The 27,483-nt window shown below is 38.4% G+C and overlaps 1 protein-coding gene across 2 annotated transcripts; it reads right to left on the bottom strand.

Moving 5' to 3' along the window:
* Positions 1 to 4,593: 4,593 nt before the first annotated feature.
* LOC122539022 (cadherin-86C) lies at positions 4,594 to 26,629 on the bottom strand. 2 transcript variants are annotated; one of them, XM_043673594.1, is made up of 18 exons: positions 26,099 to 26,629; positions 23,022 to 23,227; positions 22,680 to 22,921; positions 22,426 to 22,509; positions 21,763 to 21,888; positions 21,539 to 21,679; positions 21,323 to 21,446; positions 18,209 to 18,401; positions 17,324 to 17,567; positions 17,101 to 17,259; positions 15,747 to 16,073; positions 14,562 to 14,937; positions 14,208 to 14,433; positions 12,863 to 13,103; positions 12,563 to 12,791; positions 11,777 to 12,137; positions 6,591 to 11,694; positions 6,346 to 6,510 (listed from the first exon to the last, which is right to left on the bottom strand). In XM_043673594.1, exons 2-18 carry the CDS (start codon positions 23,224 to 23,226, stop codon positions 6,436 to 6,438), a joined length of 8,457 nt encoding a protein of 2,818 aa, XP_043529529.1. In that variant the 5' UTR covers position 23,227; positions 26,099 to 26,629; the 3' UTR covers positions 6,346 to 6,435. The 2 variants fall into 2 exon arrangements, with proteins under 2 accessions (XP_043529528.1, XP_043529529.1); XM_043673593.1 differs by having other exon boundaries at positions 4,594 to 11,694.
* Between the last annotated feature and the right edge of the window lie 854 nt (positions 26,630 to 27,483).

Raw genomic sequence — 27,483 nt, 5'->3', positions numbered from 1 at the left:
AAATAGTAAATTTAATTAATATAATATATAAACATGCAAGTTTGTATATTTATATATTATAAATATTTGTATATTTACTTTATACAAATAATATTAATTACTTAAATAATAATAATATGTAATAATTTATTACATATAAATAAATTTAATATATTAAATATAGTAAATTTAATTAATATAATATATAAACATGCAAGTTTGTATATTTATATATTATAAATATTTGTATATTTACTTTATACAAATAATATTAATTAATTAAATAATAATAATATGTAATAATTTATTACATATAAATAAATTTATAATTTAATTTAGTAAATTTAATTAATATAAACATGCAAGTTTGTATATTTATATATTATAAATATTTGTATATTTACTTTATACAAATAATATTAATTAATTAAATAATAATAATATGTAATAATTTATTACATATAAATATATTTACTATATTAAATATGTACAGTAAATTTAATTAATATAATATATAAATATGCAAGTTTGTATATTTATATATTATAAATATTTGTATATTACTTTATACAAATAATATTAATTACTTAAATAATAATAATATGTAATAATTTATTACATATAAATAAATTTAATATATTAAATATGTATAGTAAATTTAATTAATATAATATATAAACATGCAAGTTTGTATATTATAAATACTTGTATATTTATTTTATACAAATATATGTATATTAGTTACTAGAACGTCCTCTCAAATGAAATTATTTATCAAGTGAGCACTTATAGAAGCTCGTATATTTTTATAAAAATCATAATTCTGTTTAAAATTGCGAGTAAAAGTATCGTTTTCATTTCTTAATTTTAAGACTTAATAAAACTTTAAGAAATTTATCATTTGTCGAAAGATCATTTTGCTTTAACATAACTTTCGATTGCTTACTTATCAAACGAAAGATACAACTAAATATTTCAATTTTTATGCTTTTTAAAAATGTTCTCACTCTAAATTGATATTCGTAAGAATTGAAATCCTAATGAACAGATGATTTTTTTTTTTTTTTTTTTGAAAGATCTAAGAGCTTAGAGTAGGGGCGGTTGTAACGGGTAAAATAAGGCCGAGCCAACTCGATTTCCTGGTGCTATCAGGGTGCAAGAGGTAGAACCTGATTTCCACGGTAGACCATCGCGCATGGTGCAACATTTTCATCGAACTGCAGCTGTAGCGAAGGGAAAGGGTAAGGGAAAGGGTGGCCGAGAGGAGAGGGTAGCACCGAGCGTCGATGAAAAGGTCAAAGGTTCCAGGTGTGTTTGCGTTTCGTGTACTGGTGTTACAGGTGCAGCCTCTTCCGCGGCTCTGTTCGCCGTTGCATCAGCAACATGTGTGTTCTTTATTAACAACAATTAACATTTATCCATTGTTTAAAAGCTGCTGCGTTGCGTACCGTTTGACGTTTCGATCCGGCGTCACCGCGACCTGACGTTTTGGGGAAAGGGGGTCGCGCCGCGGGATAGGCCGGTAGGCCTCCGAGAAACCGTAGGCCTAAATCCTCGATTATTTATTTTTTGCAGAATTTTGCAATGGAACGTAAGTTGCAAAATGAGCTAGTCCGTGTTGTAAGCTTCGTAGACTCTGTTACACGCGGCATCTTTCGCCTTCTGTTTCCCATCATTATCAAAATATTAAATAACAAATTATTTGCCTATTTTGTTTTTCATTTTCTCGACGCACGCATGTGGTCGGTTTTACACAATAAAATTGAAATTAAATCAATTTACGTCGATTACATATTTTTAAATAATATTGCACTGTCGGTAATAAAAGTTAATTTTTTATCTAAAACTTATTATCAAAATCATATTAGGTCGGAGAACCTAAATTTTATTCCGAATGTGCCAGTGAAATAATTTTGTTCTGTCGCTCTGAAATGGGCAAGGAACAGTGATGTGCATAATGTTTTATTTATTTCTTTAATTAGTTTGTTACGCACGCGATATAATAATTTTCAATTCTTACGGTAACAAACGGTTTAACGTGCCAAACGCGTTATGGGATTGTTTGGGCTCGTTAATCTCCTACTTATTGTCGTAAATAAATCGCCGTAGATTTATCAAATCGTCTTTTTACAATCGCTGCGCTTTACAATTGTTGCGTTATACGTTCGAGTTTCAACGGAAACTTGCTTCAGTACAATCAGTTGGCCACTAAAGTTATTGGATAATAGGAGAGTATCGTGAATACCTAGTGTTTCTTTTGTTTCCTAGCCAAGTTACGCGCGTATCACTCAATGTACGCAAGATCCGTGCAATTAACAATACAAAATCGAGTGGCGTTTAATTCAACAAACGTCTTTTAAAATGTTTTATAATTTTTTGCGTTTCGTCTGCAACTGTGCATACGCAACATAAATAACAACAAATATTTCTGCGAATCGAGTCGAGTAATTTAAATTGCATTATCTCTTGGATATTTGATCCGTTACGATTATCTTTGAATTTTTCACAATTACAGTTTCTCATGCAACATGTATAATTATTACCGACACGTTTCGAATCACGTTCATGCCGGCGCGAAAACAATTTTTTTGTAACGACGGCGACTGTTGCAGCTCGGTCGACCAACGCGCGGTTTCTACTTTCCCAGTCCTAAAATTTACCAGTCTCCGGTTATGTTTGATGCACCATTATATTTCTGATTACGGTAGGTTAGTTGCATCTATGACGTCACGTCCCCGTCAGATTATGTCACGAAAGTCGTGACACGTCAGTCTTCACGGCCACGTCGATCCTCTTGAATACCTACGTACTTTGTTTCGTGTGCTACCAGTGACGTCAGTCACACGCTGTATCATCACGTGACCACATTCTTTCTCAACGTAGCCGCCAAAATGGTCGCGTTTTGTCTTCGTCGATACTTTTTACATATATATATATATATATATGTATGTATGTATGTATTCTTTTATAACAAGAATAATTTGCAAATTTACAATTTGGTCCAATACGTGACTCTGTAAGTTCCAAAATATTTGTTACTCTGCATAGTTGATTGCATTGAAAACGAAAATAACTTTGTACCATTACCTGGTCAAATCTCAGCGATAATGATTTAAAATTTACACGTGCCACGATTAGATGGAGAATAAGACCTGGTCGGCGAGAGATAACGGTAAAGTCGGGACCGAGGATAGTTTTATAACAGAGTAATAGGAATGATAGAAGTTCGTTCTCGTTTGATTGCTGTCACGATTATAATTATCGTTGGTATTTTATTTGCCGAGTGTTACAAAAAATCGATAACAAGAAGACACAAGATCGTTCTTTTCTGTAACTTTTATGACAACGTTACAAAGATGTTAATGTTAATGTGAACGAGCAGATAAAAATATTGAACTTGATGTTGTACGTTAAATAACGCACAATACGTACGTTAACGATTAGATATTATGAATATAAATAAATTAATATAATAGATAAATACAGGATAGATGGATGTAAATAAAATTATAAATATAGGATAGATGAATATAAATAAAATTATAAATAAATATAGGATAGATGGATATAAATAAAATTATAAATAAATATAGGATAGATGGATATAAATGAATATAAATAAGTAAATAAAGATAGATAGGTGCAAATAAAATAAATAGGTAAAATCAAACAGACAGAAGAAAATTTTTTTAAATTTGAAGTTATAATTAAAAAAATTAATTTTCTAAGAAGAAGAAGAATAAATAAATTTTTTCGTAAGGATATCGTATATTACAGTAAACATACGAATGAACTAACACTTGGGATTTTATATATATGTATGTATGTGTATGTATTTACAATATAATTATAAACATCGTAATATTGGAATAATTGTTATGCTATAAAATTGGTCATTGAAAACATTAACGCAATTGTCAATTCAAAATCGTGAATTGTGAGTTATTTTTGAAAGAAGTCAATTATACGAAAGTAATTTATTTAACAAAATAGGAATCTGACGGAGCAAGAAAAAGTTAATGCATTAAACTCCATTAGCTTCCTTTCAATGTTGTTTCTGTAATAAGTAGTAAGTGTAGATATTTATCACTCTCGATCTAATTGAATGCTTCTTTAAATTTTAATTATAATTCACTCTATCAAAGTGTAAATTCTAAAAACGTGTCGTTTACAATCCTCTCGGTAATAATTTCTGAAGTCTAATTTCTGTTAAATATAATTAACCCTGAATTTCGTGTGCGTAATTTAGTTTAACTTCAATTCATTTTGCCCCATTTTCCTTCTTATCAGGACCGTAACACTTGAAAGTTTAATAATGACAAAATCGTCTCTCCTTGGCTCATCCTGTACATTTGTCAACGATACCGTTCGAGAATTTCTGTCATTAATTGTCGCGTAAAATATTCAAAACCTGTTTAACAATATCTTAGTGTGTACTTTGAACTTTGTTAACGCTAGAACTGCCAAGCACTAAAGCACAGAAAAAGAATAGAAAAACTGTAAAATATACATGGAATATACAAGCTTTTATTTATGTATTTCATAAAAAAAAAATCATTTAAATCTCAAAAAAAAAAAACACTGTTTTACGTCTATCTAATATATCTAACAAAAATTACGAAATTAATCTTTTCGGTCACCTCGGTAGTTCCAGTGTTAAACAACAAAGAAAAAATATACACCAGCCGTGTCCAACCTTGGCCTGCACTATATAACCAAAATTGGAATAATTGAAACAAAAATTTTATTATTTGAATTTTAACCATGAACGTTGACGATGTTCTTTTTGGTGAGTACTTATATTTGCGAACATATTGACGAACTTGGTACGTAAGAAAACAGGCTCAGTGTTCTCCTTAAAAATTTTCATATTGTTTCAATTGACATAAATAAAATTTTCCCAATCAGTATTTTGTTTCACCATAAAAGAGGCTTTAATATCCTCACAAGTAACGTACGTTACACCGAACTGAATAAAGAAATACGTAAACTATGTACTATCCTCGACACAAATTTTTGTTAGCCAATGAAAAGATCTTAGAAATCTTAGGCTGGACACATTTTAGGTGTACACGTTTCTAGAAAAACAAACAGTCATTAAATTATAACATAGTTTACGACGGTGGTGAAGTACTGTCGGAACGTAGCTGAGAGGGCGCAGCCTCGCTGTACGCGATATCGAACACGCTCTTCTTCTCCAACAATTGCTGGTGTCGCAACCTGTTGCCACCCTGTTGCAACGACACGGCTATTCCAGAGTCGAAATCGTCGCTGGTACGGTGTTCCACCGTTGGCGGAATTTCAAAGTGTTCCGGCGACAGCTGCGGGGACGGATGAGGAGCCGGTGGAGGATGAAGATAAAACGGTACGGGCATCTTTTCGTACTTGTACTCGGAGTGCTGCAGCAAGTGATGTTTAGGATCTTGCGGGACCGCAGGCGGCGTCGTCGCGAATATTTGAACCGGTGGATCCTCGTTTTTCCCGCCCTCGGCTCTCCTTAATTTCCTCCCTTGGCGAACTATGGCCTTCAACTGTTCAGACTCGACGTTCACCAAGGGTTTGATCTTGCGTCTCGTTCGCGGGGTCGTGTCACCAATTTTCTGGCTCGACTTTTCTACCTTTCTATCCTCCTTTTCAGATGTTTGATTTCTCATGCTCCTTCGTAACCATCGAGGCAGCTGCTCCTCGTCGTCGGTGGCCAGCAACTCGGCCCGTTTCCTCTCCATTTCTTCTCGGTTCTTCTTGTACCAAGCCATGTACTTCGGCTGAGCCTTGCTCGTGCCGATCTCGCCGGTTTTCGGCGGCGTTGGATACTTCTCGCTGCTGCTCGGCGACTTCTTCTCCCTCTCAGCTTTCAATCTCGACAGGGATCGCTTTCGCTCGTCCCTCTTTTCCGATTGTTTCGTTTGGCCGACGCTTTGACCCTTTTGCCTCGGCTGGTCTTCTGGCAGCTTTCTGCGCGTTCGGTGTCCAGCTACGTCGTAGGAGCGAGCTGCTTTCTCCTCCGAAGACTCCTCGGAGGAACTTTTCTTCTTTCTCTGCGTGATCACCCGTTTCCTTCCCAGCTCTTTCACTCTTCTGTCTATAACTTTGAAAGTCTCGGTTTTCGCCAGCTTGGAAGCCAAAGTTGACGAACCATCCTGTCTGTCAGCTTTAATTCCAGGCTTCGTTCTCGAATCTTTCAGCGGTTCATCCTTTCCAGCGGTCGACGATCCTTTATCCGTCGCTGAATCACATTCGAATTCCACTTGCTCCTCTTTCTCTATATTTTCCATAGCTGTTTCTTTGTCTTCTGTATCTGTTTCCCTTAATGCTAATTCTTCTTCCGTTTCTTTGTATTCCTCGCTCAGTTTCGCCGGAGAAGATCGTTCCATGCTCGTATCCTCGATTATCCGAAACGAGTCCTCGTCTTCCGTCTCTCCGTCTTTTCGCGCCTCGGTTAGCTCGTCCACTCGGCTAGTTTCTTTCTCGGAGAGTCGCCGGGCACGATGTCGCGGCGTCTGGTACGGTCTGGTTGTTAACGTTGTCTTCCTGGAAACATCACTCGATGAATCACTGTCCTCAGACTCATCCGCCGTATCTATCGCGCTCGTAAAAAGTGGAAGGCTTACGTCTGTCGATTGTCCTTCGAGAAAAACGAACCCGGGTCTCTCCTCCTTCTCTTCCTTCGCCAGCGACGTTTCGTCCGTTCTCAGCACAATCGGATCGTGCTTATTATCCGATTCCCAGCCGGCAGTCCCAGGTACGTCAGACACCATCGTACTTGGCCACTTCCCCGGAAACGTTGTCACTCCACCAACATCGCCTCCCTCCGTCGCCGCAAAACTTTCTCCCCCAACGAATTGCTCCACTTCTTGTAACTCGGTTTGCTCGCTCTCCGACTTCAATTGCTTCCCGGATTCGGACGTTCCCCCCGAATCTGTCGTAACTTCCGACATAATGGAATCAGGCGCAAACTTCTCTTTCTCTTCCCTCGCGTACGTCTGTCGCGGCCGAGTTCCACCCTCGCTCGCTTCGCTCGGCGACTGCACCACCCCTTTCCCGGCGGTTCGTGCTAATTTCTCATCTACCGTTTCATTATCCTCGGCAACTTTCTCCGCCGGCTTTTCTTCCCGCAGCTCCTTCGCTACCGTGTCCTTTATCTCGTCGTCCATCGATGATTCGCTAATTTCTCGTTCGTCAGTCGACACCAGTCCATTCTCGTCGGATTTCTCCTTCGTATCCTTTGTCGAACTAGTTGCTACTTTGTTATTGCCTGTCAAGTCGATACTTTTACCTTCTTCCGTGTCTTCTTTCACCTTTCCTTGGTCCAACGATGTCACGGGGCCGCCATTTATTCGGGAAGTTGAAGGTTTCTCTCTTTCGGAAAATGCTGCCTCTGTTTCAGAGCTCGGTGTTTTGCCATTCGTCGATGTGTCGATTAACGAGTGAACGACTTTGAACGCTCCTGAAAAAACACTGTCTCTTTTAATGTGATCGTCTGTACCTGGTACTTTCATTGGTGTTTCCTCTTTTACGTCGTCACTGATCGACACGGGAGTTTCTATTAAAACTTTTGTCACCTCTTCGTCTTGCTTCTCACGATGACTGGTTGACATTTTTAACGAATCGTCTTTTTCCTCTTCGTCATTTTTGCGAATCGTCGACGTGTGATCCTTCTCCTCAGTCAGAAGTTGCTGTTCGATATCTGCAGTTTTCTCGTCACTGACTCGATCCTCGTCAGTTTCTCGTGTTCCTTTGCTAGTTTCTTTTTCTCGAGTCCGATGGTCACTAGTTTTTTCAGTCAGTTTTTCTTCTTTATCGTCGACAGCACTCGCTTCCTTTCCTTCCTTTTCTCTGCTTGCTCCTTTCTTTTCTACAATTACCATCTCTTTTTCTTTGCCAGTAGAAACATCTCCTTTACCAACTTCGCGATCGCCAGTAACAACTTGTTCTTCTTTTTTCGTGGAAATTCCCTTTCCATTGGGAGAACTTTTTTTCTTTTGACTTTCTTGATCATTTGATCTCGCGTCTGCAGCATCGGATCGTTCTACTTTGTCTAAAGAAACAGTTTCTCCTTCGGTATCAATCCCTGTCCAAATTGTCCTTTCTTCGTCGAATATTTTTTCCCTTTCGATGAAGTCGATGGTTTTTGCTACAATGCCAAGATGGCCAGCAGTTGCATCATCTTCAGACGACGTTCTTTCAGTTGTTTGATAATCTTCTTTTTCAACACTTTGTTCTTCATTGGTCGTTTCGATAATTTCACGTTCTGCAGACAGTTCTTCAGCAATTTTATCACCGTTTCTCGTTTCTTTAGTTGTTTCTTCGGTAATCTTTCTATCCGCAGTCGCTTCCTTGGAAATTCTAAACTCCTCCGTGACTTTTTCGTCAGCTTTTTCATCTTCGCTTGTCTTCAAGTCTTTAGTGACTTGTCGATCTCTGGTTGATTCTGTGGCAATTTTCTCCAACGTTTCTTCGCCAGTTATTTCAACTGTTTCCTCAGAATCTTCAACTGTGTCTCTTGCAACGACCACTTTTTCCTCGTCGCCAATACTCTTTTCTTTATCCCTGAAAGTAGATCTCATTTTTTCAACGTCTTCGTCCTCGTACTTTTCCCGCTCGTCTAGAAGAACATCTCCTTCAACTTTCCCGTCGTAAGTTTCTTTCTCGTACTCGTACGGGACTTTTATTGCATTTAAGTCGATCTTTCCTTCATCTCGAACATTGAATTCAATTTCCTTCTCCTCCGTGGCAACGTAATCTGACGTTGGAACATCTTTCGTGTGTGCTATTTGTTTCTCCTCTTCTCGATCAGTTTCGTTTATTTCTATTTCTTTTTTCCTACATACTTCCGAGTCACCAGTCGTACCATCGCTCGATATTTCAGTTTCTGCATATTTTTCAGGTTCTTCGATTTTCTTTATTCGTTCTTCCTCTTTGCTCACGTGATCTTTGACTTCAGGCTCTGTCTCTGCCTTTCCCTTCACGTCAGCTTCGTCCAGCATAATTTCCTTATCTTTATCAACATAATCTGGCGATATATGCGCGTTCTTTTCTCCTGTCGGAGTCTCTCGTGCTTTGTAAGCTGCCTCTGTCTCGTTAAGCCCTTCCAAAGCGACACTTTCTCTGAATCCAAGATCTTTCGAAAGTTTTTTCATTTTCTCTTCTTCTCGTTCCTTCTCTTTCAACCATCCATCTGTAGCTGTAATTTCAAACCGCTTCCCAAACTCCTCATCCAACGATTCGCCCTTCGCTTTGTAATCTCTTTGTACATGGCGAGCCACGTCTCTTTCAGTCTCGCTCATCGATTTATCTATCCCCGCGATTTCTTCTTTTTTCGTCACCATTTCGTCGGTGTGCTTTACACTCTCCGTAGATTCTGTCCCCCACGAAGTTTTATCGATCCGTCGATCTCGAGCTGTTCGTGTCTCTTTCTTAGTTGAACCTGTAATTAATTGCCCCTCGGCGCGAGTCGCAGCGTCATCGATCGCTCTCTTTGTACTCGCATCTTTCGACAAACCCGTCGCAAATTTGTCAAACGAATCCTGCGTCCTCGGTTCAGTTTCCGACACCTTTTTCTCTTCTGTCGCAGCAGAGATTTCTGTCTTTGGTTCCTCGACAAAGTCGTCGCTGAACTTTTGCGGAATTGTTTTCTTCGGCAAAGTTTCCGCCTCGCGTCGACGCATAGTGGAATCACCTCTTCGATTCGACGCGTACGAATCTCCCTCCGATAGATCGGTGCTGCTCTTCTTCGCGAGGTCTCGCGTAGGGAACGTGCCACCTTCGTCTTTCTTCTCCTCGGTGGCGCTGGTGCTGGTTTCCTCGCTCACGTTCTGCTTGCGTGACACAACAGCCAGTTTCGGTGCTCTCGTCGTCGTCGTCGTCGTCGTCGTCTTGACGAGTTTGTCAGACTTTGGCTCCATTTTCAGAGTGTCGTTCGAGGCAGCTTCTCTTCGTTTTTCAACCTCTTCGTCTCGATACTCGGGTAGCGTGCTCTGTCTCTTCGATTCTCGTCGATCGACTTGCGCCTGACGTTTCACCTTCGCGTGGCTCTGGCCGCCGATCGGTGGTCTCTGTTTCACGATCGATTTCTTCGGTTTGTCGAGGCCGTCGTCCAACTCCGAACTCCCCGTGCTCATCACCTGATGACTCTGCTGATACTTCAGCTTCTGTTTCGTCTTGGCAATCGCCGAGTCTTTCCTCTGTTTGCCCTTTTGCTCCGCTTTCAACGCGCTCGCACACTCGGCCGTTTGTTTCTGCGAGCTCGAGGAATCCGTCTTTTTCGCGAACGAGCGCTCCGACTTCTCGTCGGTGCTGCCAGTGCTCTCCTGAAACTTCCTCCTCTCGCCCAGCTTGCTCAGTTTCTTCGTCAGCATCGTGAACTCCTTCTCGAGGATCCGGAAACTCGGCTTTGTCGCGCCGTCCGTTCTCCTCTGCGTCTTCTTCGATCTCGCCTCCTTTCGCGGACTCTTCTCGCGTCTCTCCCGTTGATCTTTGACCTCCGACGATGAAGCAGACTGGTCACCGGCGGCGTTCACCTTTCGATCGTCCCCGCAGCTTTCCCGACGTTTCTCCTCGCTCGACTGCGAGCCGCTCTCCTTCTCGTTCAATATCTTGTAACTGATGCTGGTCTGCTCGGTTCTCTTCTGGTAGCTGCGCCTCGTCGTCTCGTTCTCCTCGCCCTTGCACGAGCTCCCGTTCCCGTCCAACGAGTCCGAGATCTCCCGCAGCACGCCGGGCTCCAGCGAGATCTTCCTGCCCTCCTTCACCTCTCTCACCTTCTTCCTCAGGATGCTGAGACGCTTGTCGAAGCAAGGGCTCCTCCTCGCCTCCTCCTCGATCGGCGAGGACTTGGTCCACGGCGCTCGGCACCGTCTCCAATCCCCGTCGCCGTACCTCTTCCTCGATTTCAATCTCCTTCTATGTCTAGACTCTTCGTTGTCGGACTCGTCGTTGTCGCTTCTGCTCTTCGCCTGACGCTCCGTCTGCGTGGCCGCTGTCCTGTCGGTCTGAGTGGCGATCGCCACCTGCCCGGGCAGGCTCTGGGTCTCCAGGTAACTGGTCGAGTCCATCCCGCCACCTCCTGCTCGACGACTCTCCCTCTCGAGCAGCAACCGGGTCAACAATGCGTTCTGTCGAGCCAATTCCAAATCGTGGAACGAGTACCGTGCGTCGTCCGGCGGTTGGACTCGCTGCTCTTTGACGGGAATGTCAGGAATCGGCGGCTTGTCAGAGATCGGCACGTCGGCATTCTCTTGCTTCCCCCGCATTTCAGACTCTCTCTCTGCCGTCTTTTGCGAGCTGTAATCACCGTGGTCGATCACGAGCCTCTGCACGGTCGGCCCTATCTCTTCGAGGGAGGACAGCTGGTGCTGCCTGTGACGACCGTGATGGTCCAGTCTCTCCGGTATCAGGATTATCTCCGGCGGTTGTTGCTGTTGGCATACTTCTTTCGATCTCTGGTGCGATTCCATGCTACGAGCTGCCTCGATGTCCTGCATCGACAACTCGTGCCTTGACTTCTGGTCTTCGATGAATCTTTGCAGAATTATGTCCTTACCATCAACGATCATGGCCGTCGGCCGGTGATGGTGCGACGCTTGACGATGAAGATGGCTCGTGTCTTCCAGCTGTCCACGCGTCACCAATCGCAGCACCTCGGCGTTACCTTCGCGGTAAAAGTGTTGCTCTCTGACCGTTGGCTCCTCGCTGTTCACGTCGGGCTCCATGAATCTACGGTGGCAGTCTGTCAGATGAGACTAAACTAAACTAGACCACCCAGACGAAACGAGAGACCGAACGTCTCTCTACGTACCTTTGTCTGTAAGCTTGGTGTTGCAAGTCGGAGCCTCTCTCCACCTCGTGCCGCTGCAGGGAATCCAACTCGGCGGTACGATAACCTCTCCTAGCTTTTTGCTCCTCCACGTCTTCCATGTACATTCTCTCTTGCTCGTTCATTCTGCTTCTTCTCGAGTGATCGTACCTCGAGGCGCCGTCCCTCAGTCGTTGTTGTTGAGCCTCGATCGTCATCCGAAGGTCGCTCGGCTGACGTAGCTCGGAAGCGACGTAGGCAACGTCGCCAGGCAGCGAGCAGTTCTTCACGTTCCTCTTATTGAACTGCCAGTTCCTCCTAGTCGGGTCGGCGCTCCACGCCTGCTTCCTCCCATTCCACGACACTGAGATTTTTCACAACGACACGTGATGATTTTCATTCAGTCGTTTAACAACTGACGACAGGTTGAAATTTTATACAGTGGGTGTAAAAAGTATTCGTACAGTGTACTAATCACGACGAAAATGCTGAATAATAATATTTATTAAACGTAATATTTTTTAAACGTGGTACATCTATTCTCCAAAGTCTCTAGAGCAACAATATCAAACAAACAAAAAAAGTATTCATATTGTTTATGCGAATATCAAGAAAAATGAACAGTAAACATGTGACGAGCTCAAACAATAAATCCTAAAAATCCAGTTCTTGATATTGCATAAATTATTCGTAAATTTGCAAAAATTTCTTTTTTTCTCCCTCTTTCGTTTGTAATAATTTGTGAAATTAACGTAGACAAGAGTTGACAAGTTGAAAGACAGAGCTCACCTTCGGCGGCTATTGCCGGTTGCCGATGAAGATGTCGCTTTGGTCTGCCAAAGTCTGATCGTACGACCAACGTTTCCGAGGAATGTACCCGTCTTTTCCTGGGTGCCATGTAAAACGGACATCCAGGGCATATGCAACAGATAATCAACGCGGCAATTGCCAAAAGCATGAGTAAACCCAAAATTACCAGAAGCCAGATTAATAATTTGTTTTCTGCTTTGTACACCGTCTAAAACACATATTTGTCAGAAATTTAATTTCCGAAACGTTTCCCGATTTCCACCGTCGTTGAATACGTACCACTTCTTCGCTATGAACATGTGTAATAGTATTGTTAACAAGTGTCGTTTGACCGTCATTGACACGGGGAGTTCCAACGACAGGTGGAGGATTCGTATTTTCCACGTGCATGGTCGTGTTCATAATCGCGTTACCGCCAATGATCCCGACTCCGTTCGCGGCCAGAGCTTCTCGAATCTTTTCAACGTCAACCAGAGACGTGCCTGGTTCCGTTTGCTCGACGCGCGCCACGACAATGCTCCTAGAAAAAGTATCGAATTGCAGATGTCTAGTGTCTAATTAATATTGGTCTCGATCATATTATACAGGTTGTCAAATATCAATTTTCAGCTGTTTTTAGTTTCTATTTTTGATCATAAGTCTTTTTGTAATTGAACGGCCTCTAAACTGTAATTTACTTTCTTGAAATACAGTGTACTATAGTTACATTTCTATAATGGGATTTTGTCGTATCATTATAAAAAAAAAGTGAAGCTAGAGGACTGTTGGTTTGGTTTTTTTCTTTAGAAAAAAGTTGATCCATCGTGAAATTATAATAGTTGGTAAATATTATTTTAGAGAATCTCATCAGAGGAAATCAGAGAGTGTTTCTTTGTCTCGCTGCTGAATAGAGTATGAATAGAATAGAAATTGACTCGTATTTTCAGCTTCACGAGAAGATGATTTTTTGAACAAATCGAGAAGTATATTTCATAGAGATGAGAGATATTATTATTATATATTATTAGAGATTAACCTACAGTTCAATAATAGACTAAAAATTGTACTCAAAGTATGTATTTTATGTATAATATTACATAAAATCCTGGAACAATACTGATGAGATGGCCTTTCATTACTTATTTTGTTTCGAAAATCTGTAATTATTTTTTAATTTTCTGTTCGTAACCTCACAACTTTATACGTATCTACTTTCACAAAGTGAAATAAATATATAAATATAAGTATATATATAGTAAAAAAAGAAATATATATATATATATATATATTTGTGAAAATAGATACGAATAAATTTACTATGTTACAAACAGAAAATTAAGAAATAATGACAGATTTGAAACAATATATATTGATTATATTTAATATGTAAAAATTCTTCCAAAACTATGTAATAATTTTTCAGAAACCATTATGCAACATTTGACTACCTATTCTCCTTCAAGCTCTTTCAAACAAATAAATAAAAACTGAACGTTAAAATTTAGAATCCTTCAAATTCGCTACTCGACTCGATTATTATTGAATCTTTCGTCGATCGATGGACGAAATACATAAAAAAAAAAAAAAAAAACAGTCGTATTAAATCGTATAATAGTTAATTGCCAAATATTGATAGATCACTAACTTTTTTCCTCCTCCAGACGGAATCCCTGTACTCCCAGTGTAATTCTGTTGAATGTAAGGTCGTGTTTCCAACACGGTGACTCGACCACCTGTAATGGCAGCTAAAGTTTCGGCAGTCTTGGTCGAGTCTGGCTGCTCTCCTGGCACTACGAACATCATTATGCGTGCCTCCATCGCGGCCCCACTGAGAATTCGTATTTTCGCCACGCTCGAAAGATGCGGCACACCTGCAACGATACACATCGTTCACACTAAATTAGATTCACGTCACAAGCAATAAATTCAATAAATTCAACTGCTCTTCTCGGACTACCAGGGAACGAATCTTCGATTAACTTTTCATCAATAAATTTACCTAGATCGTATGCTCTGGCAGTGAGAGTATAGAGTGCATCAGGCTTGTCAGCTCGTCTCCGTCGTTTCTTCGCGACCACCTTCGTCAAATTTCCCGCGTTGCTTCCATTTCGATTATTCGTCGACGATTCGTCGACATCGACGTTCGCAGTTACAAATGTCAACAAATCGCTCCGCGTCTCTCGTTGATCCTTGGTCAATTTCGTTGCAACTTTCCTCGAGTACGAGCTCTGCTTCTTTCGCCTGATTTTCGTTATGGGCGACAGAAGCGTCAGTTCGCCGCTCGTTTCGTTCAGGTGGAATTTGTTCTCGTAATTCCCGTGAATTAATTCGTATCTGACCACGTTGTTCGGTGGCTCCGCGTCGTCGTCGATCGCCTGTCAACGGTTAGAAGACTCTCTTGACTCTCTCTCAGATGTTGAAGAACGAAATTTCTTGGTAGAATTGGTAGAATTGATGCTAAGTCTCATCGACACTTCATTATATATCTATTTCTATCAAGATGATCGGTTCTTAAAGAAAGTAATATTTCTTATACTTGAATGAACCATTTCTAGAAATAAATATAATATTTAATATTCGCCTAAATAAGCTAAATATTCGGCTTGACATTTCCAGGATAAATGTAAATAACTTATGAAATACATAGTATTGCGGATTTATTTATTTTCTTTTTTTTAAATTTGCACTTGTCACTTGAATTGCAAAGGAAACAATTTGGAACTTTTATATTCTGAGAGTGATGCTCTCTCTTTTATACTGAAGTTATGAAATGTGCACCCAAATCTGCGTGTATTCTTGCAACAAAACATTCTTATTAACGTTCATTCACGTGCCTAATTTGATAGCGCCTCTATACTACTTTCTCATGAACCGATTGCGCGGTTTTAGAAAAATAAACATCATAAATTTTTCGACCGGTTAAATTGAGAACAGGCTGCGTATATTTCTCGAAGGGAAAAATAAGAAAACAAGTAAAGATAAATAGCGATGTGATAACATTGTATGTAGGAAATTGTAGCCAAACGTTTGAAAACAGTCCAAAATTTGACCAGTGGTGGTTTAGTGTTGAGATAATTATATTTATATGATATTATAATATATTATATAATATATTAATATTATATAATATAATATTATAATATATTATTATATTATACTATATTATATAATATAGTCGATGTACCTTTATCAAAGCCGGGGACGTGAAGTTAGTCAGGTCAGAGTTCAACATAAACTCGTAGACGTCCCTTTCGAACCTCGGCGCGTTGTCGTTGACGTCAATTAGGTTGACTATCAAAGGAACAACGCCGCTATTCCCGTTACCATTTTCGTCTCGAGCCTCGATGGTTAGTAAGAGCGTCGCTGCGACCTCACGATCCAACGAAGAGCCCATAGCGACAGTTATGAACCCCGTGTGAGGGTCCATGATGAAAGCTTCGCTGCCTTCTCCAGCTATACTTGTGTATCGGATACTCCCGTAAACGCCTGTGTCTTTGTCAGTCGCGTGCACCTGCACGGAATAATTCACGCGCGAAGAAGAAAAAAGATATTAATATACAATATATAAATACAATACGTAAATATTACAATATATTTAAATATCAACAATTATATGACGTAATAATTATCTTATTTATTATTTAGAAATTTTAGAATTTTAGAAATACCAAACGCACTAAACACTACCGACATTTTACGTATACGTATTTCTATCCTAACTGGTCAAAATAATACTAACTAATAATTAATAATAACAAATAACTAATAATGACTAATAATACTAACTAATAACTAATAATAACTAATAATAATAACTAATAACTAATGATAACTAATAATACTAACTAATAACTAATGATAACTAATAATACTAACTAATAACTAATGATTAATAATATTAACTAATAACTAATAATGACTAATAATAATAATAACAATAATAATAATAATAACTAATAATGACTAATAATAATAACTAACAATACTGACTAATAACTAATAATGACTAATACTAACTAATAACTAATAACTAATAATGACTAATAATACTAACTAATAACTAATAACTAATAATGACTAATAATACTAACTAATAACTAATAACTAATAATGACTAATAATACTAACTAATAACTAATAACTAATAATGACTAATAATACTAACTAATAACTAATAACTAATAATGACTAATAATACTAACTAATAACTAATAACTAATAATGACTAATAATACTAACTAATAACTAATGATAACTAATAATGCTAACTAATAACTAAATAAATAATAATACTAAATAATAACTAATAATACTATATTTAATATACATGAAACAAGCATAACACAGAATAAATTTTAGATAGGGAGAGGTATCACATATTTTCATTTTTTTTTTTTTTTTTATATATTAAAGTTAAACGAACGAAGGAAATGAATGAACACAGAATTTGAAGTTAAATCTTTAAACCGTTTCGGTCATTTGACCGGACTGTTTAGTCTAATTGTTACGTAACACCACGTAACAATCTGTCGTTTCACCTGAATCACGCGCGAGCCTGCGGTTACGTTCTCGGACAACGTTACTTCGTACGACTCGTCGTCGAATATCGGCGGATTGTCGTTAACGTCTCTTAGGTAGATAGTGGCCGGCACCGATGCCGACAGGTTCGTGGCTGGGCCAACCTCCTGTGCCACGATCTAGATTCAATGAAACTTTCATTAATCGAAATCACATCGTCGGCACGTAAAGATTTACATTCACCTTGAACGACAGAACTTTGTATCGTTCGTAATCGATGAACGCGTTGTCTCGAACTGTCACGATGAAATCCGCGGTACGTTCCGCCACCGTTGGACTTATCTCGAACGTGTTGTTGTTGTTCTCTAATTTCAACGCGAACACCCCGGCTTTCCCGATGTCCTCGTCCTTCACTCTGGCCGAATATTGCTCGCCGAAATTGATCACGGTCCCCGGTTCCGGATTCTCGTCTATCGTCGCGATGTAACTGTAACAGAAAGAAAAAAAGAAAACAAATGCGAATTGTATTACACGGTTGTACATTGAAACACGTCCCACGCAATTATCTCTTAAATGTAAGAGAAAATGTCTAAATCTCACGTATTCGTTGTAGAAGAAATGTTTCAAGGTCGGTTGTACCATGACTTCACGATTTCCACACTGTATAATTTCGTCGAAGAAAACGAAGATAAGAGAATAACACGTTTGCCTGCACATGATTTATGATCATCCTAGCGTCAAACAAATTGAATTTTACATTACTTGAAACCACCAATTTTTTTTTTCACAACGGATAGTTTAGTTTGATTAATTTTCTAATTAATTATTTTTTTTAAAAACGTCTCTTTTTAATGTTTCTTTCAAAAGTCGTTCTCATTTCTTATCTAAGAGACGTGTATTTTTTTCTGTTGCATCACGTAGCTCGTGAAAAGATACATTCAGATACATTCCTTCGACTTTACAATTTTTAAATCAAAGTGAAACTTATGTTTAGCGATGTACTCTATATATATATATATATATATAGGAAATAATGCGTGAGACACTTTAAATAAGACACCCCGTATAATCTAATAGTTTTGCAACTGCCAAAGAAATGGAAATTATATTCACGTCTCAGGTACCAACTTATCGCTCTCGAAGTATGGCGGGCTGTTCCCCGGCTCCCCGAGGAGAAAACCAACGTCAACAACCGTCGCTTGGGCAGGAGGTTCTTCTCTGCTTCTTCTTATCTCTTCAGCAACCACCGTGAGAACAACGGGCGCTCCGACGTGCGTGATTTGGGTGAGTTCCTCCAAAGGTCTTGCAAGGCTGATTTCACCTATCGACCATATCGAGATTTGAAATTTAGATTACCTCTGAAAAGAAATTTAGATTAGTCTCTGAAGGGTTCAACTAATTTCAAGTCCGTTTTTTCGACCCATTGCTGAAAAAAAAAAAAACAGATCGCCAAGGACTAAACGTTTTTACTCGCGCGTACCGTACTAGGCAACACAAGTTGTGGTGACGAGTCGAATTACTTTTATTAAGAATTATGAATAAAACATTTCGGTCAATGATCCCTGTTACTTATGCGCAAGGCGTGCAAGGCACGCACGTGTTCAATGATGGAAATTTTCCATAACGCGTCACGGAAAGGAGTTTAGCGAATGGAATTGCTCTCATTAACATACACCACCTTCTCCTACAGTTTCGTAGCTGTCTTCTTCTCATTCACACTGCATTACCTACGTAATTTCGGTTTCAAAGCGACGTCGATAATATAAGTGGCTAAACGCACCATAAGAATCGATAATCGTTTCACCATTCTAAACGTAAATGTGTTCTTAATATCCTTTTCTTAATATATTCTTAATTTTGAAATTTTGTACTTGAAACTTATCATCGCTCTCACTAACATGTGTGTATTAGCTCATTCACACTAACGCAATTTCAGTTTCAAAGCGGCCACTTCGATTATGATCGTGGCTAAAAACCACAAAAATCGATAATTATTTCAATATTCTAAACCAGAGCTAACTGGCGACTCGCGAACCCTTTCCTGGATCGCTAGCGCTACCCCCTCCACTGCATTGACTGTCTATTTGCTTGATAGTGGAGGGGATAGCGCTAGCGATGAGAAAAGTAGGGGCAAGGGCCGCCAGTTAGCCACCTCTGTCCTAAACCATATTTTTAATATTCTTACATGTTCATTTTCACATGTTATAATTGAAGCTGGCGAATGAAATTGCTGGCATTACCTCCTCATTTCTGTCTTGTTCTCATTCATACTAAATTACCTACGAAACTTCAGTTTCAAAGCAATTCGTCAATTATAATTGCCAAGAATCATTCCAAAATTCTAAACCATATATTCTTAATACTCTTCAAGTTTCACAATTTGAAAACAGAGTCCAATACCGATATATAATTGAACAAGTAGCCGTGGTAATAAACAGGTACGTGTCTGGCAACTATAGTTAAACAGTCAACGTCCCTCCCCTTATCAACGTCCACTTCCTCCGGCAGCGCGTAAAATTACAGCCGCCCGTCGTTTATGTTTCGAGAGCACAATACTCCTTTATCTTTTATATTCCTTCTGGCCCCGTCCGTTTCTTTTTTCTTTCTTTTTTTCTTTCCTTTTTTTTTCCACCGGCTTTCCCCGGCAGCCACGTCTACACACGCGGCCGTATACGAAGAGGTCGCATGCTTCGTGTCACGAAATGATAAGCATCGCAGCCTGAAAAGCAGAGACTGACCCCTAAGTGCGATCGATACCGCGCTGTAGACCGCCCAAGACTTTCCTCCGAGCAAGTGGCCACTTCCATCGAGTTCTGGCCACTTGCTCGCCTGACTCGTTTTTGGTTCCGCGGGGAGGGGAAAAAAAAGAATCCATATCGTCAATCTTAGACGTTAGATAACACGTGTGTATTTCGTGCGATCGTCCGGTGAACGAGTATGAAGTTGCCTCGTCGTTTCACGGCCCTTTGCGTTGCCGTTTTCCTTACACGACGGTGCGGAATATGCACACTACGTAAATTACTTGAAAACTGCTGACTCTTTCAGCATGTTTTGTAAACACTACGTGAGGATTGCAAAAGAAAAGTCCATAATGTTCTTATTATTATCATCAAAGACTGACTACGCCGAGAGTACGGCGTAGAAAAGAAGAGTATGACGAATTTTTTCAAAGTCTCTCTATAAAGAAATCGAAATCCCTCTATATAAGATTGACTCTTATTGATCAGTGTTGCGCTTTTCTCGTAATGGAATTTCTGCCAGCAGACACCAACGTGCAACGGTTTCATTTATTTTTCACCGCGCAGGAATTGCATACGTAATCTTCTTTCCCGTGTGCGCGTTCAAGCGTATGAATCATTCCCTCACGCTTTAACGCTGGAAACAGGGGTGGTAAATTAATTTGAAATCCAACTCGTCGAGTGGATAATTCCTGAGGAATCGGGAATTAGGTCATTCGACTTAGGTGTATACGTCCGTAAACCTCAGGAAATCACCCGCTACGAATTATTTGTGATTCCAACCAACGTTTTGATGAATTTGTGAACGTCGATCAATGCGTAACGTGAAACTTCAATGAAATTTCTAGTAAGATAAAATGATTAATAAGATTCATATGCCGTTGTGTGATTTTGAACTGAGAGAAAGTGGCATAATATAATTTCTCAAGTAGTTTCTCTTTAAAATCGTGATATAATAGGGATACCCATGAGTAATAATAATAAACATTGCTTTCGAGTAACAATAATTTAACTTATTATAATATATATTCAAATTAAATATATCGATATATAATTTAACATATTGTTTACATAAAAATTACATAAAAAATAAACATATTGTTTACATTAAATTACATAAAAAATAAAATGAAATAAATTTCTGTCATATTGTTAAATCACGTAAAAAATTTAATAAAATAAAATAAATCTCTTAAATAAAATAAAATTCTGTACAGTATCATATTGTTAAATTATATAAAAAATTAATTGAAATAAATTTCTGTCATATTGTTAAATTATACAAAAAATTTAATAAAATGAAGTAAATCTCTTAAATAAAATAAAATTCTGTGCAGTATCATATTGTTAAATTATATAAGAAATAAAATGAAATAAATTTCTGTCATATTGTTAAATTATAACGAAAAATTTAATAAAATGAAGTAAATCTCTTAAATAAAATAAAATTTTGTACAGTATCAAAAAACGACGTTACTTATGACCATTCCCAATATATTCTCACCGTTTGTTTCCGAGATGTTGAAAAAGGGCGTGAAGGGATTGCCCTCAGACACGAGACCGTACACGATTTCACGCGGCACACCTTTGTCCCCGTCCTCGGCGTGCACTCGCAGTACTATATCACCCTGAAATCAATGCAATATAAATTTACATCGAAAAAGTCATACTATAAAAAATAGATTTCTTTTTTTTTTTTTTTGCTTTGAAAGAAACTCACAGGTTGTACAGAGTTGTTGATCTTCGTGAGGGGTGGAGCCAGTGTGAAAATCGGGGGAACATCTTGAACGTCTCGTACGATCACGACGACGCTCAAACCAGCGATGTTTCTAGTGTCTTTTCCCTGCTCGGTGTACGGATCCTAGCATAAACGAACCGTTTTGTTTAAACTTTCTGCCAGGAGGTAGTCGAGAAGTCACGATAATTGTTCAGAATCTTGCATACCGTAGCATACATGGTGAGGGTGTACATGGATTGCGTTTCGAAGTCTAGCTCTCCGGTTAACACAATTGTTCCCCGCGTTTGCGTGGGTGTCTGCCGTTGCCTTATCGTGAAAAGCTCTTTCGGTTGCTACAAAGACGACAATTAATTGTAGTGCGGCGTAGTACGACTACGGTTTGGATGATATGTAAACGACGTATATGTATATTTCTTTTTCACATATATTTCATTTTTATCTTATTATTTTAATATATATATTTCATTTTTATTTTATTTTCCTAATATATATATAAAAATATATATATATATTTATTTTATTTACCTTATATATATATATATATATATATGGAAATAAGAAATATATATATTAAAAAAATAAAACAAAAATGAAATATATATGTATACTAAAAAAATAAAATAAAAATGAAGTATATATATATATATATATTTATATATTTATATATATACTTTATCATTATTTTATTTTTTTAGTATACACATATATTTCATTTTTGTTTTATTTTTTTAATATATATACTTCATTTTTATTTTATTTTCTTAATATATGTATTTCACTTTTATTTTATTTTACATTTATTATACATATTTTCTCAATATTATTCGTTGCTCTATATCTAAGAAAATATTGTAATTTGAGTGACTCACCCAGAGCTCTATATAAACCGGTTTTCCACTCCAAGAATTAGCCCTTACAAGAAGATAATCTAATTCTTTACCAGGCTTGGTGTCCTGCGCAAAATAATTTCGCAACATTGATATTGTCACAATTCGTGATTTACGAGCGAGAAGGTGTCTCTTTCAACAAATGACTGTAGTATCAATGAGATCTGATTTGTTCGAGAGAAACTGCTAACGCGTCGAATGGTAGCGCTAATCTAAACAACTGAACGAATGATTACCTCGGGTACCATTATCAGCGAGGGTATGTGCGGGAATATTTTGTCACGGGGGGTGGTCGCGTTCGTAACAGAAATGGTGGCTTGCATCGAGTTCGAGTCTCCCTTCGTGTCTCGGACCCTCACTGCAAAATCGTGAAGGCGTCCGGCAACTAGTCGTTTCGTTAGAATCACATTGGCCTGGCACACTTTGTTGTACAGCGTGCACGGTAGGTTGTCGATCCTCACAACAGGTGTGATGGTAGCTGAAGAGATGGAAAACGAAAAAGAAAGAAATTCACTCGATGCGACGCGCGCGCTTCGTTCTGAATTTTCTGAAAAGCAATTGCTCGTGAAAACTGTTACCGGTTACTTCGAAAACGAGCGGGAAATCTGCATCCTGGTCGGTGGCGCGAAGTCGAAAAATGACGGAGTCTACCTCAGCATCCGCTGGAACTAGAACCAACCCCATGTCCGCGGATGTGTCAAAGCGTGGACGTGCACCCTTTGCCCACGCGAAAACGAATCCGAAATAAATCCATACTTTGCACCATTCCCCTGCAAAGGGCATTCTGCGAACAGCCAACCGATTTTTCAACAATCCTGTCGTCAATCAATACACTGAAAGGCTCTCAATTTTAGGTGATTCTAAATGAATTATAATTCAAAGTAAATGAAATGATAAGATGTATGATTCTCCAAACGTGAAAGAAGAGTGAAGAAATTTAACACTGATTATTTATTGGAACTATCGTTATTGAAGTTTTATAAATAATCGTGCAATTTTATTATTTTTCACGCTGTAACCAAACGTTATGATTTTCCACGAGTGCTTATTTTTGTCAGAATTAATATCAATTTCTGTAGAAACGTAATTGTACAAATCCATTTATTTTAACTGTACTATATTAATTATCCATAGTATAAATCCAGTTATTTTAATTATTAAATTGTAGTAATCTGTAGGATGTAAAATACTTAAATTACGAAATATAGAATGTTATATTAAATTGTGGCAACCAGTAAAATGTACAATATTTTGATACGATTGTTCTAGCGTTAATGGATATTTGCATAATAATATTTTTAATATTTATTTTAATATAATTTTAATTATAATTAATATTTTTTGGCAACTGTAAAGTCACACCCTCCAGGAAAGGGTTAAATTCACCTTGTAATTAACATCTGCCAAATTCCGATCATTTTTGTCGCGTTAATGAAAAGATCGATATCTCGTTACATACAACGATTCCCCTGTTTCTTTTCTAAATATTGCAAGCGAGGCGAGCTCGAGCTAACTGACAGTCATTCCATTTATCGAGTGAGCAATTATTTAAGAGGGTCGGTGGTCATTCCTCGAGAACCGCGTGATAGGGCGCGCACCCCTTCTTTTCTCCGACGATAGTCTTAATTTACTCGCGATAATTCCGATAAAAAAATTTCTTTTTACCGTAGGATCATTTGTTCGCACTCGAACGATTACGATTAAATTACTTTGTACTCGGTCGATAATACAGGGTGGGCCAAAAATCACTTCTTATTAAAATTATAATATATATATCATAACTTTTATAATACTTATTATAACATAATATGATATTATAACTTATAATACTAATTTTTATAATACTTATCATAATATAATATAATATTATAACTTATTATAATTTTATATAATACTTATTATAATATAATATAACGTTGGAACTTGTTATAATTTTTATAATACTTATCGTAATATAATACAATATTATAACTTATTATAATATTTATAATACTTATCATAATATAATATAATATTACAACTTATAATTTTCATAATACTTATCATAATATAATATAATATTACAACTTATAATTTTTATAATACTTATTATAACACAGTATTATAATTTATTATAATACAATATGATATTATAACTTATTATAATTGTTATAGTACTTATTATAATACAATATGATATTATAACTTATTATAATTGTTATAATACTCATTATAATGTCTATAATGTTATAACTTATATTTTGATGTTTCATTTAAAAAAAAAAAAAAAGAAAAAAATAGGTGAGAAGAAGCCCACCCTACATTTATATTCGTCGAATCATTTCCCTGTGAAAATCCTCTGCATATCGCAAATGTACAATAGTTGCACACACGCGAATGTCATTGTAACGGGGCTCCGGAAATTTGATGCAGTCGACCACGACTGCATTAGATACCCAATACCACCGCGTTCAATTTCCGCTTATCGACTGGAAATTGATCGATTTGTTATCGAGAAATAATTGATCGAACCCCGTGGAGACACCTGTTCCATGACGTAGCGAGAGCATGAAATAATCAGCCCGGTAAGCAAATTTATTCGTTTGACGTTACGTTGCAAACACGCGTTGATTTTTTATACCTTATAGCCGAAGACTTGCGGCGAGTGTCTTGAGAATTAACAACCGCCGAGCTGCCAACGAGTAATCTACATTAACGTAACGCAGAGATCCCGATAGAATCGGAAATATCGATTTTGTGATCAAGAAACGGGGTCGTGGTAACTCGTTGTTCGAACGCGTAACACATAGCGAGCGGTCAGTTCTTCGCGCCGATCGTAAATCGTGTTACCAGTAAAAAAGAAGGCGTGATCTAAGCTACAAATCTAAAAATCTACTTTCACTGGTGCCCGATGGCGTCGAGAATGACCGATAACAGTTAGTAATTGGAATTAACGTTCAATTCGCAGGCGTCGAGTCTCGCAATTAATTTGAAAGCCTTTTAATCTGTCTTTCGTCTAACGTTCGTCACCTGTGTCTATTGTTCGAAAGTGTTTCCGCACGATTCGATTCTTGATTACACTTACAGTTTAGTCTGTGGCTCGCCACGTGCCGATAAAATCACACCGATTTGCGATAAAGCGGGCTGAGGGGGAGGGTAGCGAAAATATAGGTCACGAATATTTCTGTGAAATTCCGTCGATCATACTTTTCAAATGAAAACAAAGTCAGAGCGAAAGAAAGACACAGGTAGCTATGAAAGTTCAAGGAACTTTTATGAAATGTTAAAAATTAACCGGGGTTTGTCCATATCTCTTTAAATTTTAATTGCCTCGCTTTCCGTGTTTCGCAAACAGAGAGACAGACTGATGAATATTTGAAACGATTCCTGTTTCATGTTAACAAGCCCGGCACGAATTCTCGTCTCTCGAAGGGAACTCGAGCTTCCGCCCGCTCATTGTGCATAAGAATTTAATGGCATCTCTCTCTCCCGGTCATTGTCCAGCGATGCACGGATCGATTCGATTTTCTTTTTCCCCCTCACACGCTCGCGTACTCTGCTCGCGCGGAACGTGCCACGTGGAGAAATCTCTCAGTGTTTGGAAGTTACGTCTTATTACGTAAGATGGATTGCAAGTAATGAAAGGGGGCTGATCGTTGTGTAAGTGATCACTCACCTGATCGCAGTGTCATTCAGTATCGCAGAATCGTGAAGCAATGCATGTTTCCGCGCGTATGTCCATCGATCGTTAGTTAACCAACCGTTAGTTTTCTTCCCGCGTAAAGTGATCGCAATTTTTCCGCGAGTCACGCTCTCCTCCAAAGCCGAGAAACTTTCATTTTGTACAGGCACGCAACTACGATTCCTGAAATCGTGATAAAATCGTCGCGTCGAAGCGACGATTAAAATAAATAAATGGAAATATTTGCAATTTGTTGTCGCGGTCAACAGCAACTGTACAAGAAGACGTCTGAACGAAGCACTCGTGATCAAAGTAGCACTCTTAACGACACTCGTCGCGTAAAACTGTTGACAGCAGCGGTCCCTCTTGTCGCCTTTGATCCCCTGATTTGTCCGACTCTCGTCCCGTGGCGAGAAAAGTCGTTTCGGCCTCGACGAAAGGGCAGACACTACACGTGGAGTTAACCGCGCCGTCGAGGGTCGACATTTTCGAGAGTTGTGGAAGAACGCACCACTTCACGTGGCCGCGAACGCCGCGCATGTGAAGGGGTTGTCTCGTTCAATTCCGCCCCACCCTCCCCCTCGACGCCAGCCTCGTACATCCATGTCACGTGTACGTCGCGAAACACCGGTCATCCCCTCCCCAACAGGTTAGCAAAGGTACATCCACCTTTTTCTCGGTTTACCTCGGAATTTTTTTGCAAAACTCAGCTCTCTCTCTCTCTCTCTCTCTCTCTCTCTGTTTGACCGCTAGTTTCAAAAAAAAAAGTGGAGATGCCGAGTTGCAAAATTTTCACGGAAATGTTTATCTTTTTATTTTTAATATCGCTCAAAAGTTTCAAAGAGTTTTAATTAATTATTAACGTTTAATTAATTAAATATTAATATAACGTTTATTAATTAAATATTAACGTTTCAAAGAGTTTTTAATTAATAGCACATAAGTATCATAGCAAAACTATTTTTTCTTTTTTTTTTGGCAAATATTATGCCAACCGGTACCTTCTGAAAAATGATAATTGGAGGTGCCGTGTTGCAAACTTTCTACTAAAATGTTTATCTTTTTATTTTAATATCGCTCAAAAGCGACGTTTCAAAGAGTTTTAATTAATAGCACATAAGTATCATAGCAAAACTATATTTTCCTTTTTTTTTGGCAAATATTATAGTCAGCCCTTTCTGAAAAATGATAATTGGAGGTGCCGTGTTGCAAAATTTCTACTAAAATATTTATCTTTTTATTTTAATATCGCTCAAAAGCGACATTTCAAAGAGTTTTAATTAATAGCACATAAGTATTATAGCAGAACTATTTCTTCCTTTTTTTTTTTTTTTTGGCAAATATTGTAGTCAGCCCTTTCTGAAAAATGATAATTTTAC

This window comes from Frieseomelitta varia, unplaced genomic scaffold (assembly GCF_011392965.1).
Source record: "Frieseomelitta varia isolate USP_RPSP 00005682 unplaced genomic scaffold, Fvar_1.2 scaffold_188, whole genome shotgun sequence".
Taxonomy (NCBI): domain Eukaryota; kingdom Metazoa; phylum Arthropoda; class Insecta; order Hymenoptera; family Apidae; genus Frieseomelitta; species Frieseomelitta varia.
The sequence above is the reverse complement of the archived record's forward strand: the minus strand, read 5'-3'. Positions and strand labels throughout refer to the sequence as shown.

Coding starts and splice junctions, on each gene's coding strand:
- LOC122539022 (XM_043673593.1), bottom strand. CDS start 23,226: ATGCCCTTTGCAGGGGAATGGTGCAAAGTATGGATTTATTTCGGATTC. Junction 22,510..22,679: donor CGCTGATAATGGTACCCGAG/GTAATCATTCGT, acceptor TATTTTGCGCAG/GACACCAAGCCTGGTAAAGA. Junction 13,104..14,207: donor CCGTCTGGAGGAGGAAAAAA/GTTAGTGATCTA, acceptor TACTTTTTCTAG/GAGCATTGTCGTGGCGCGCG.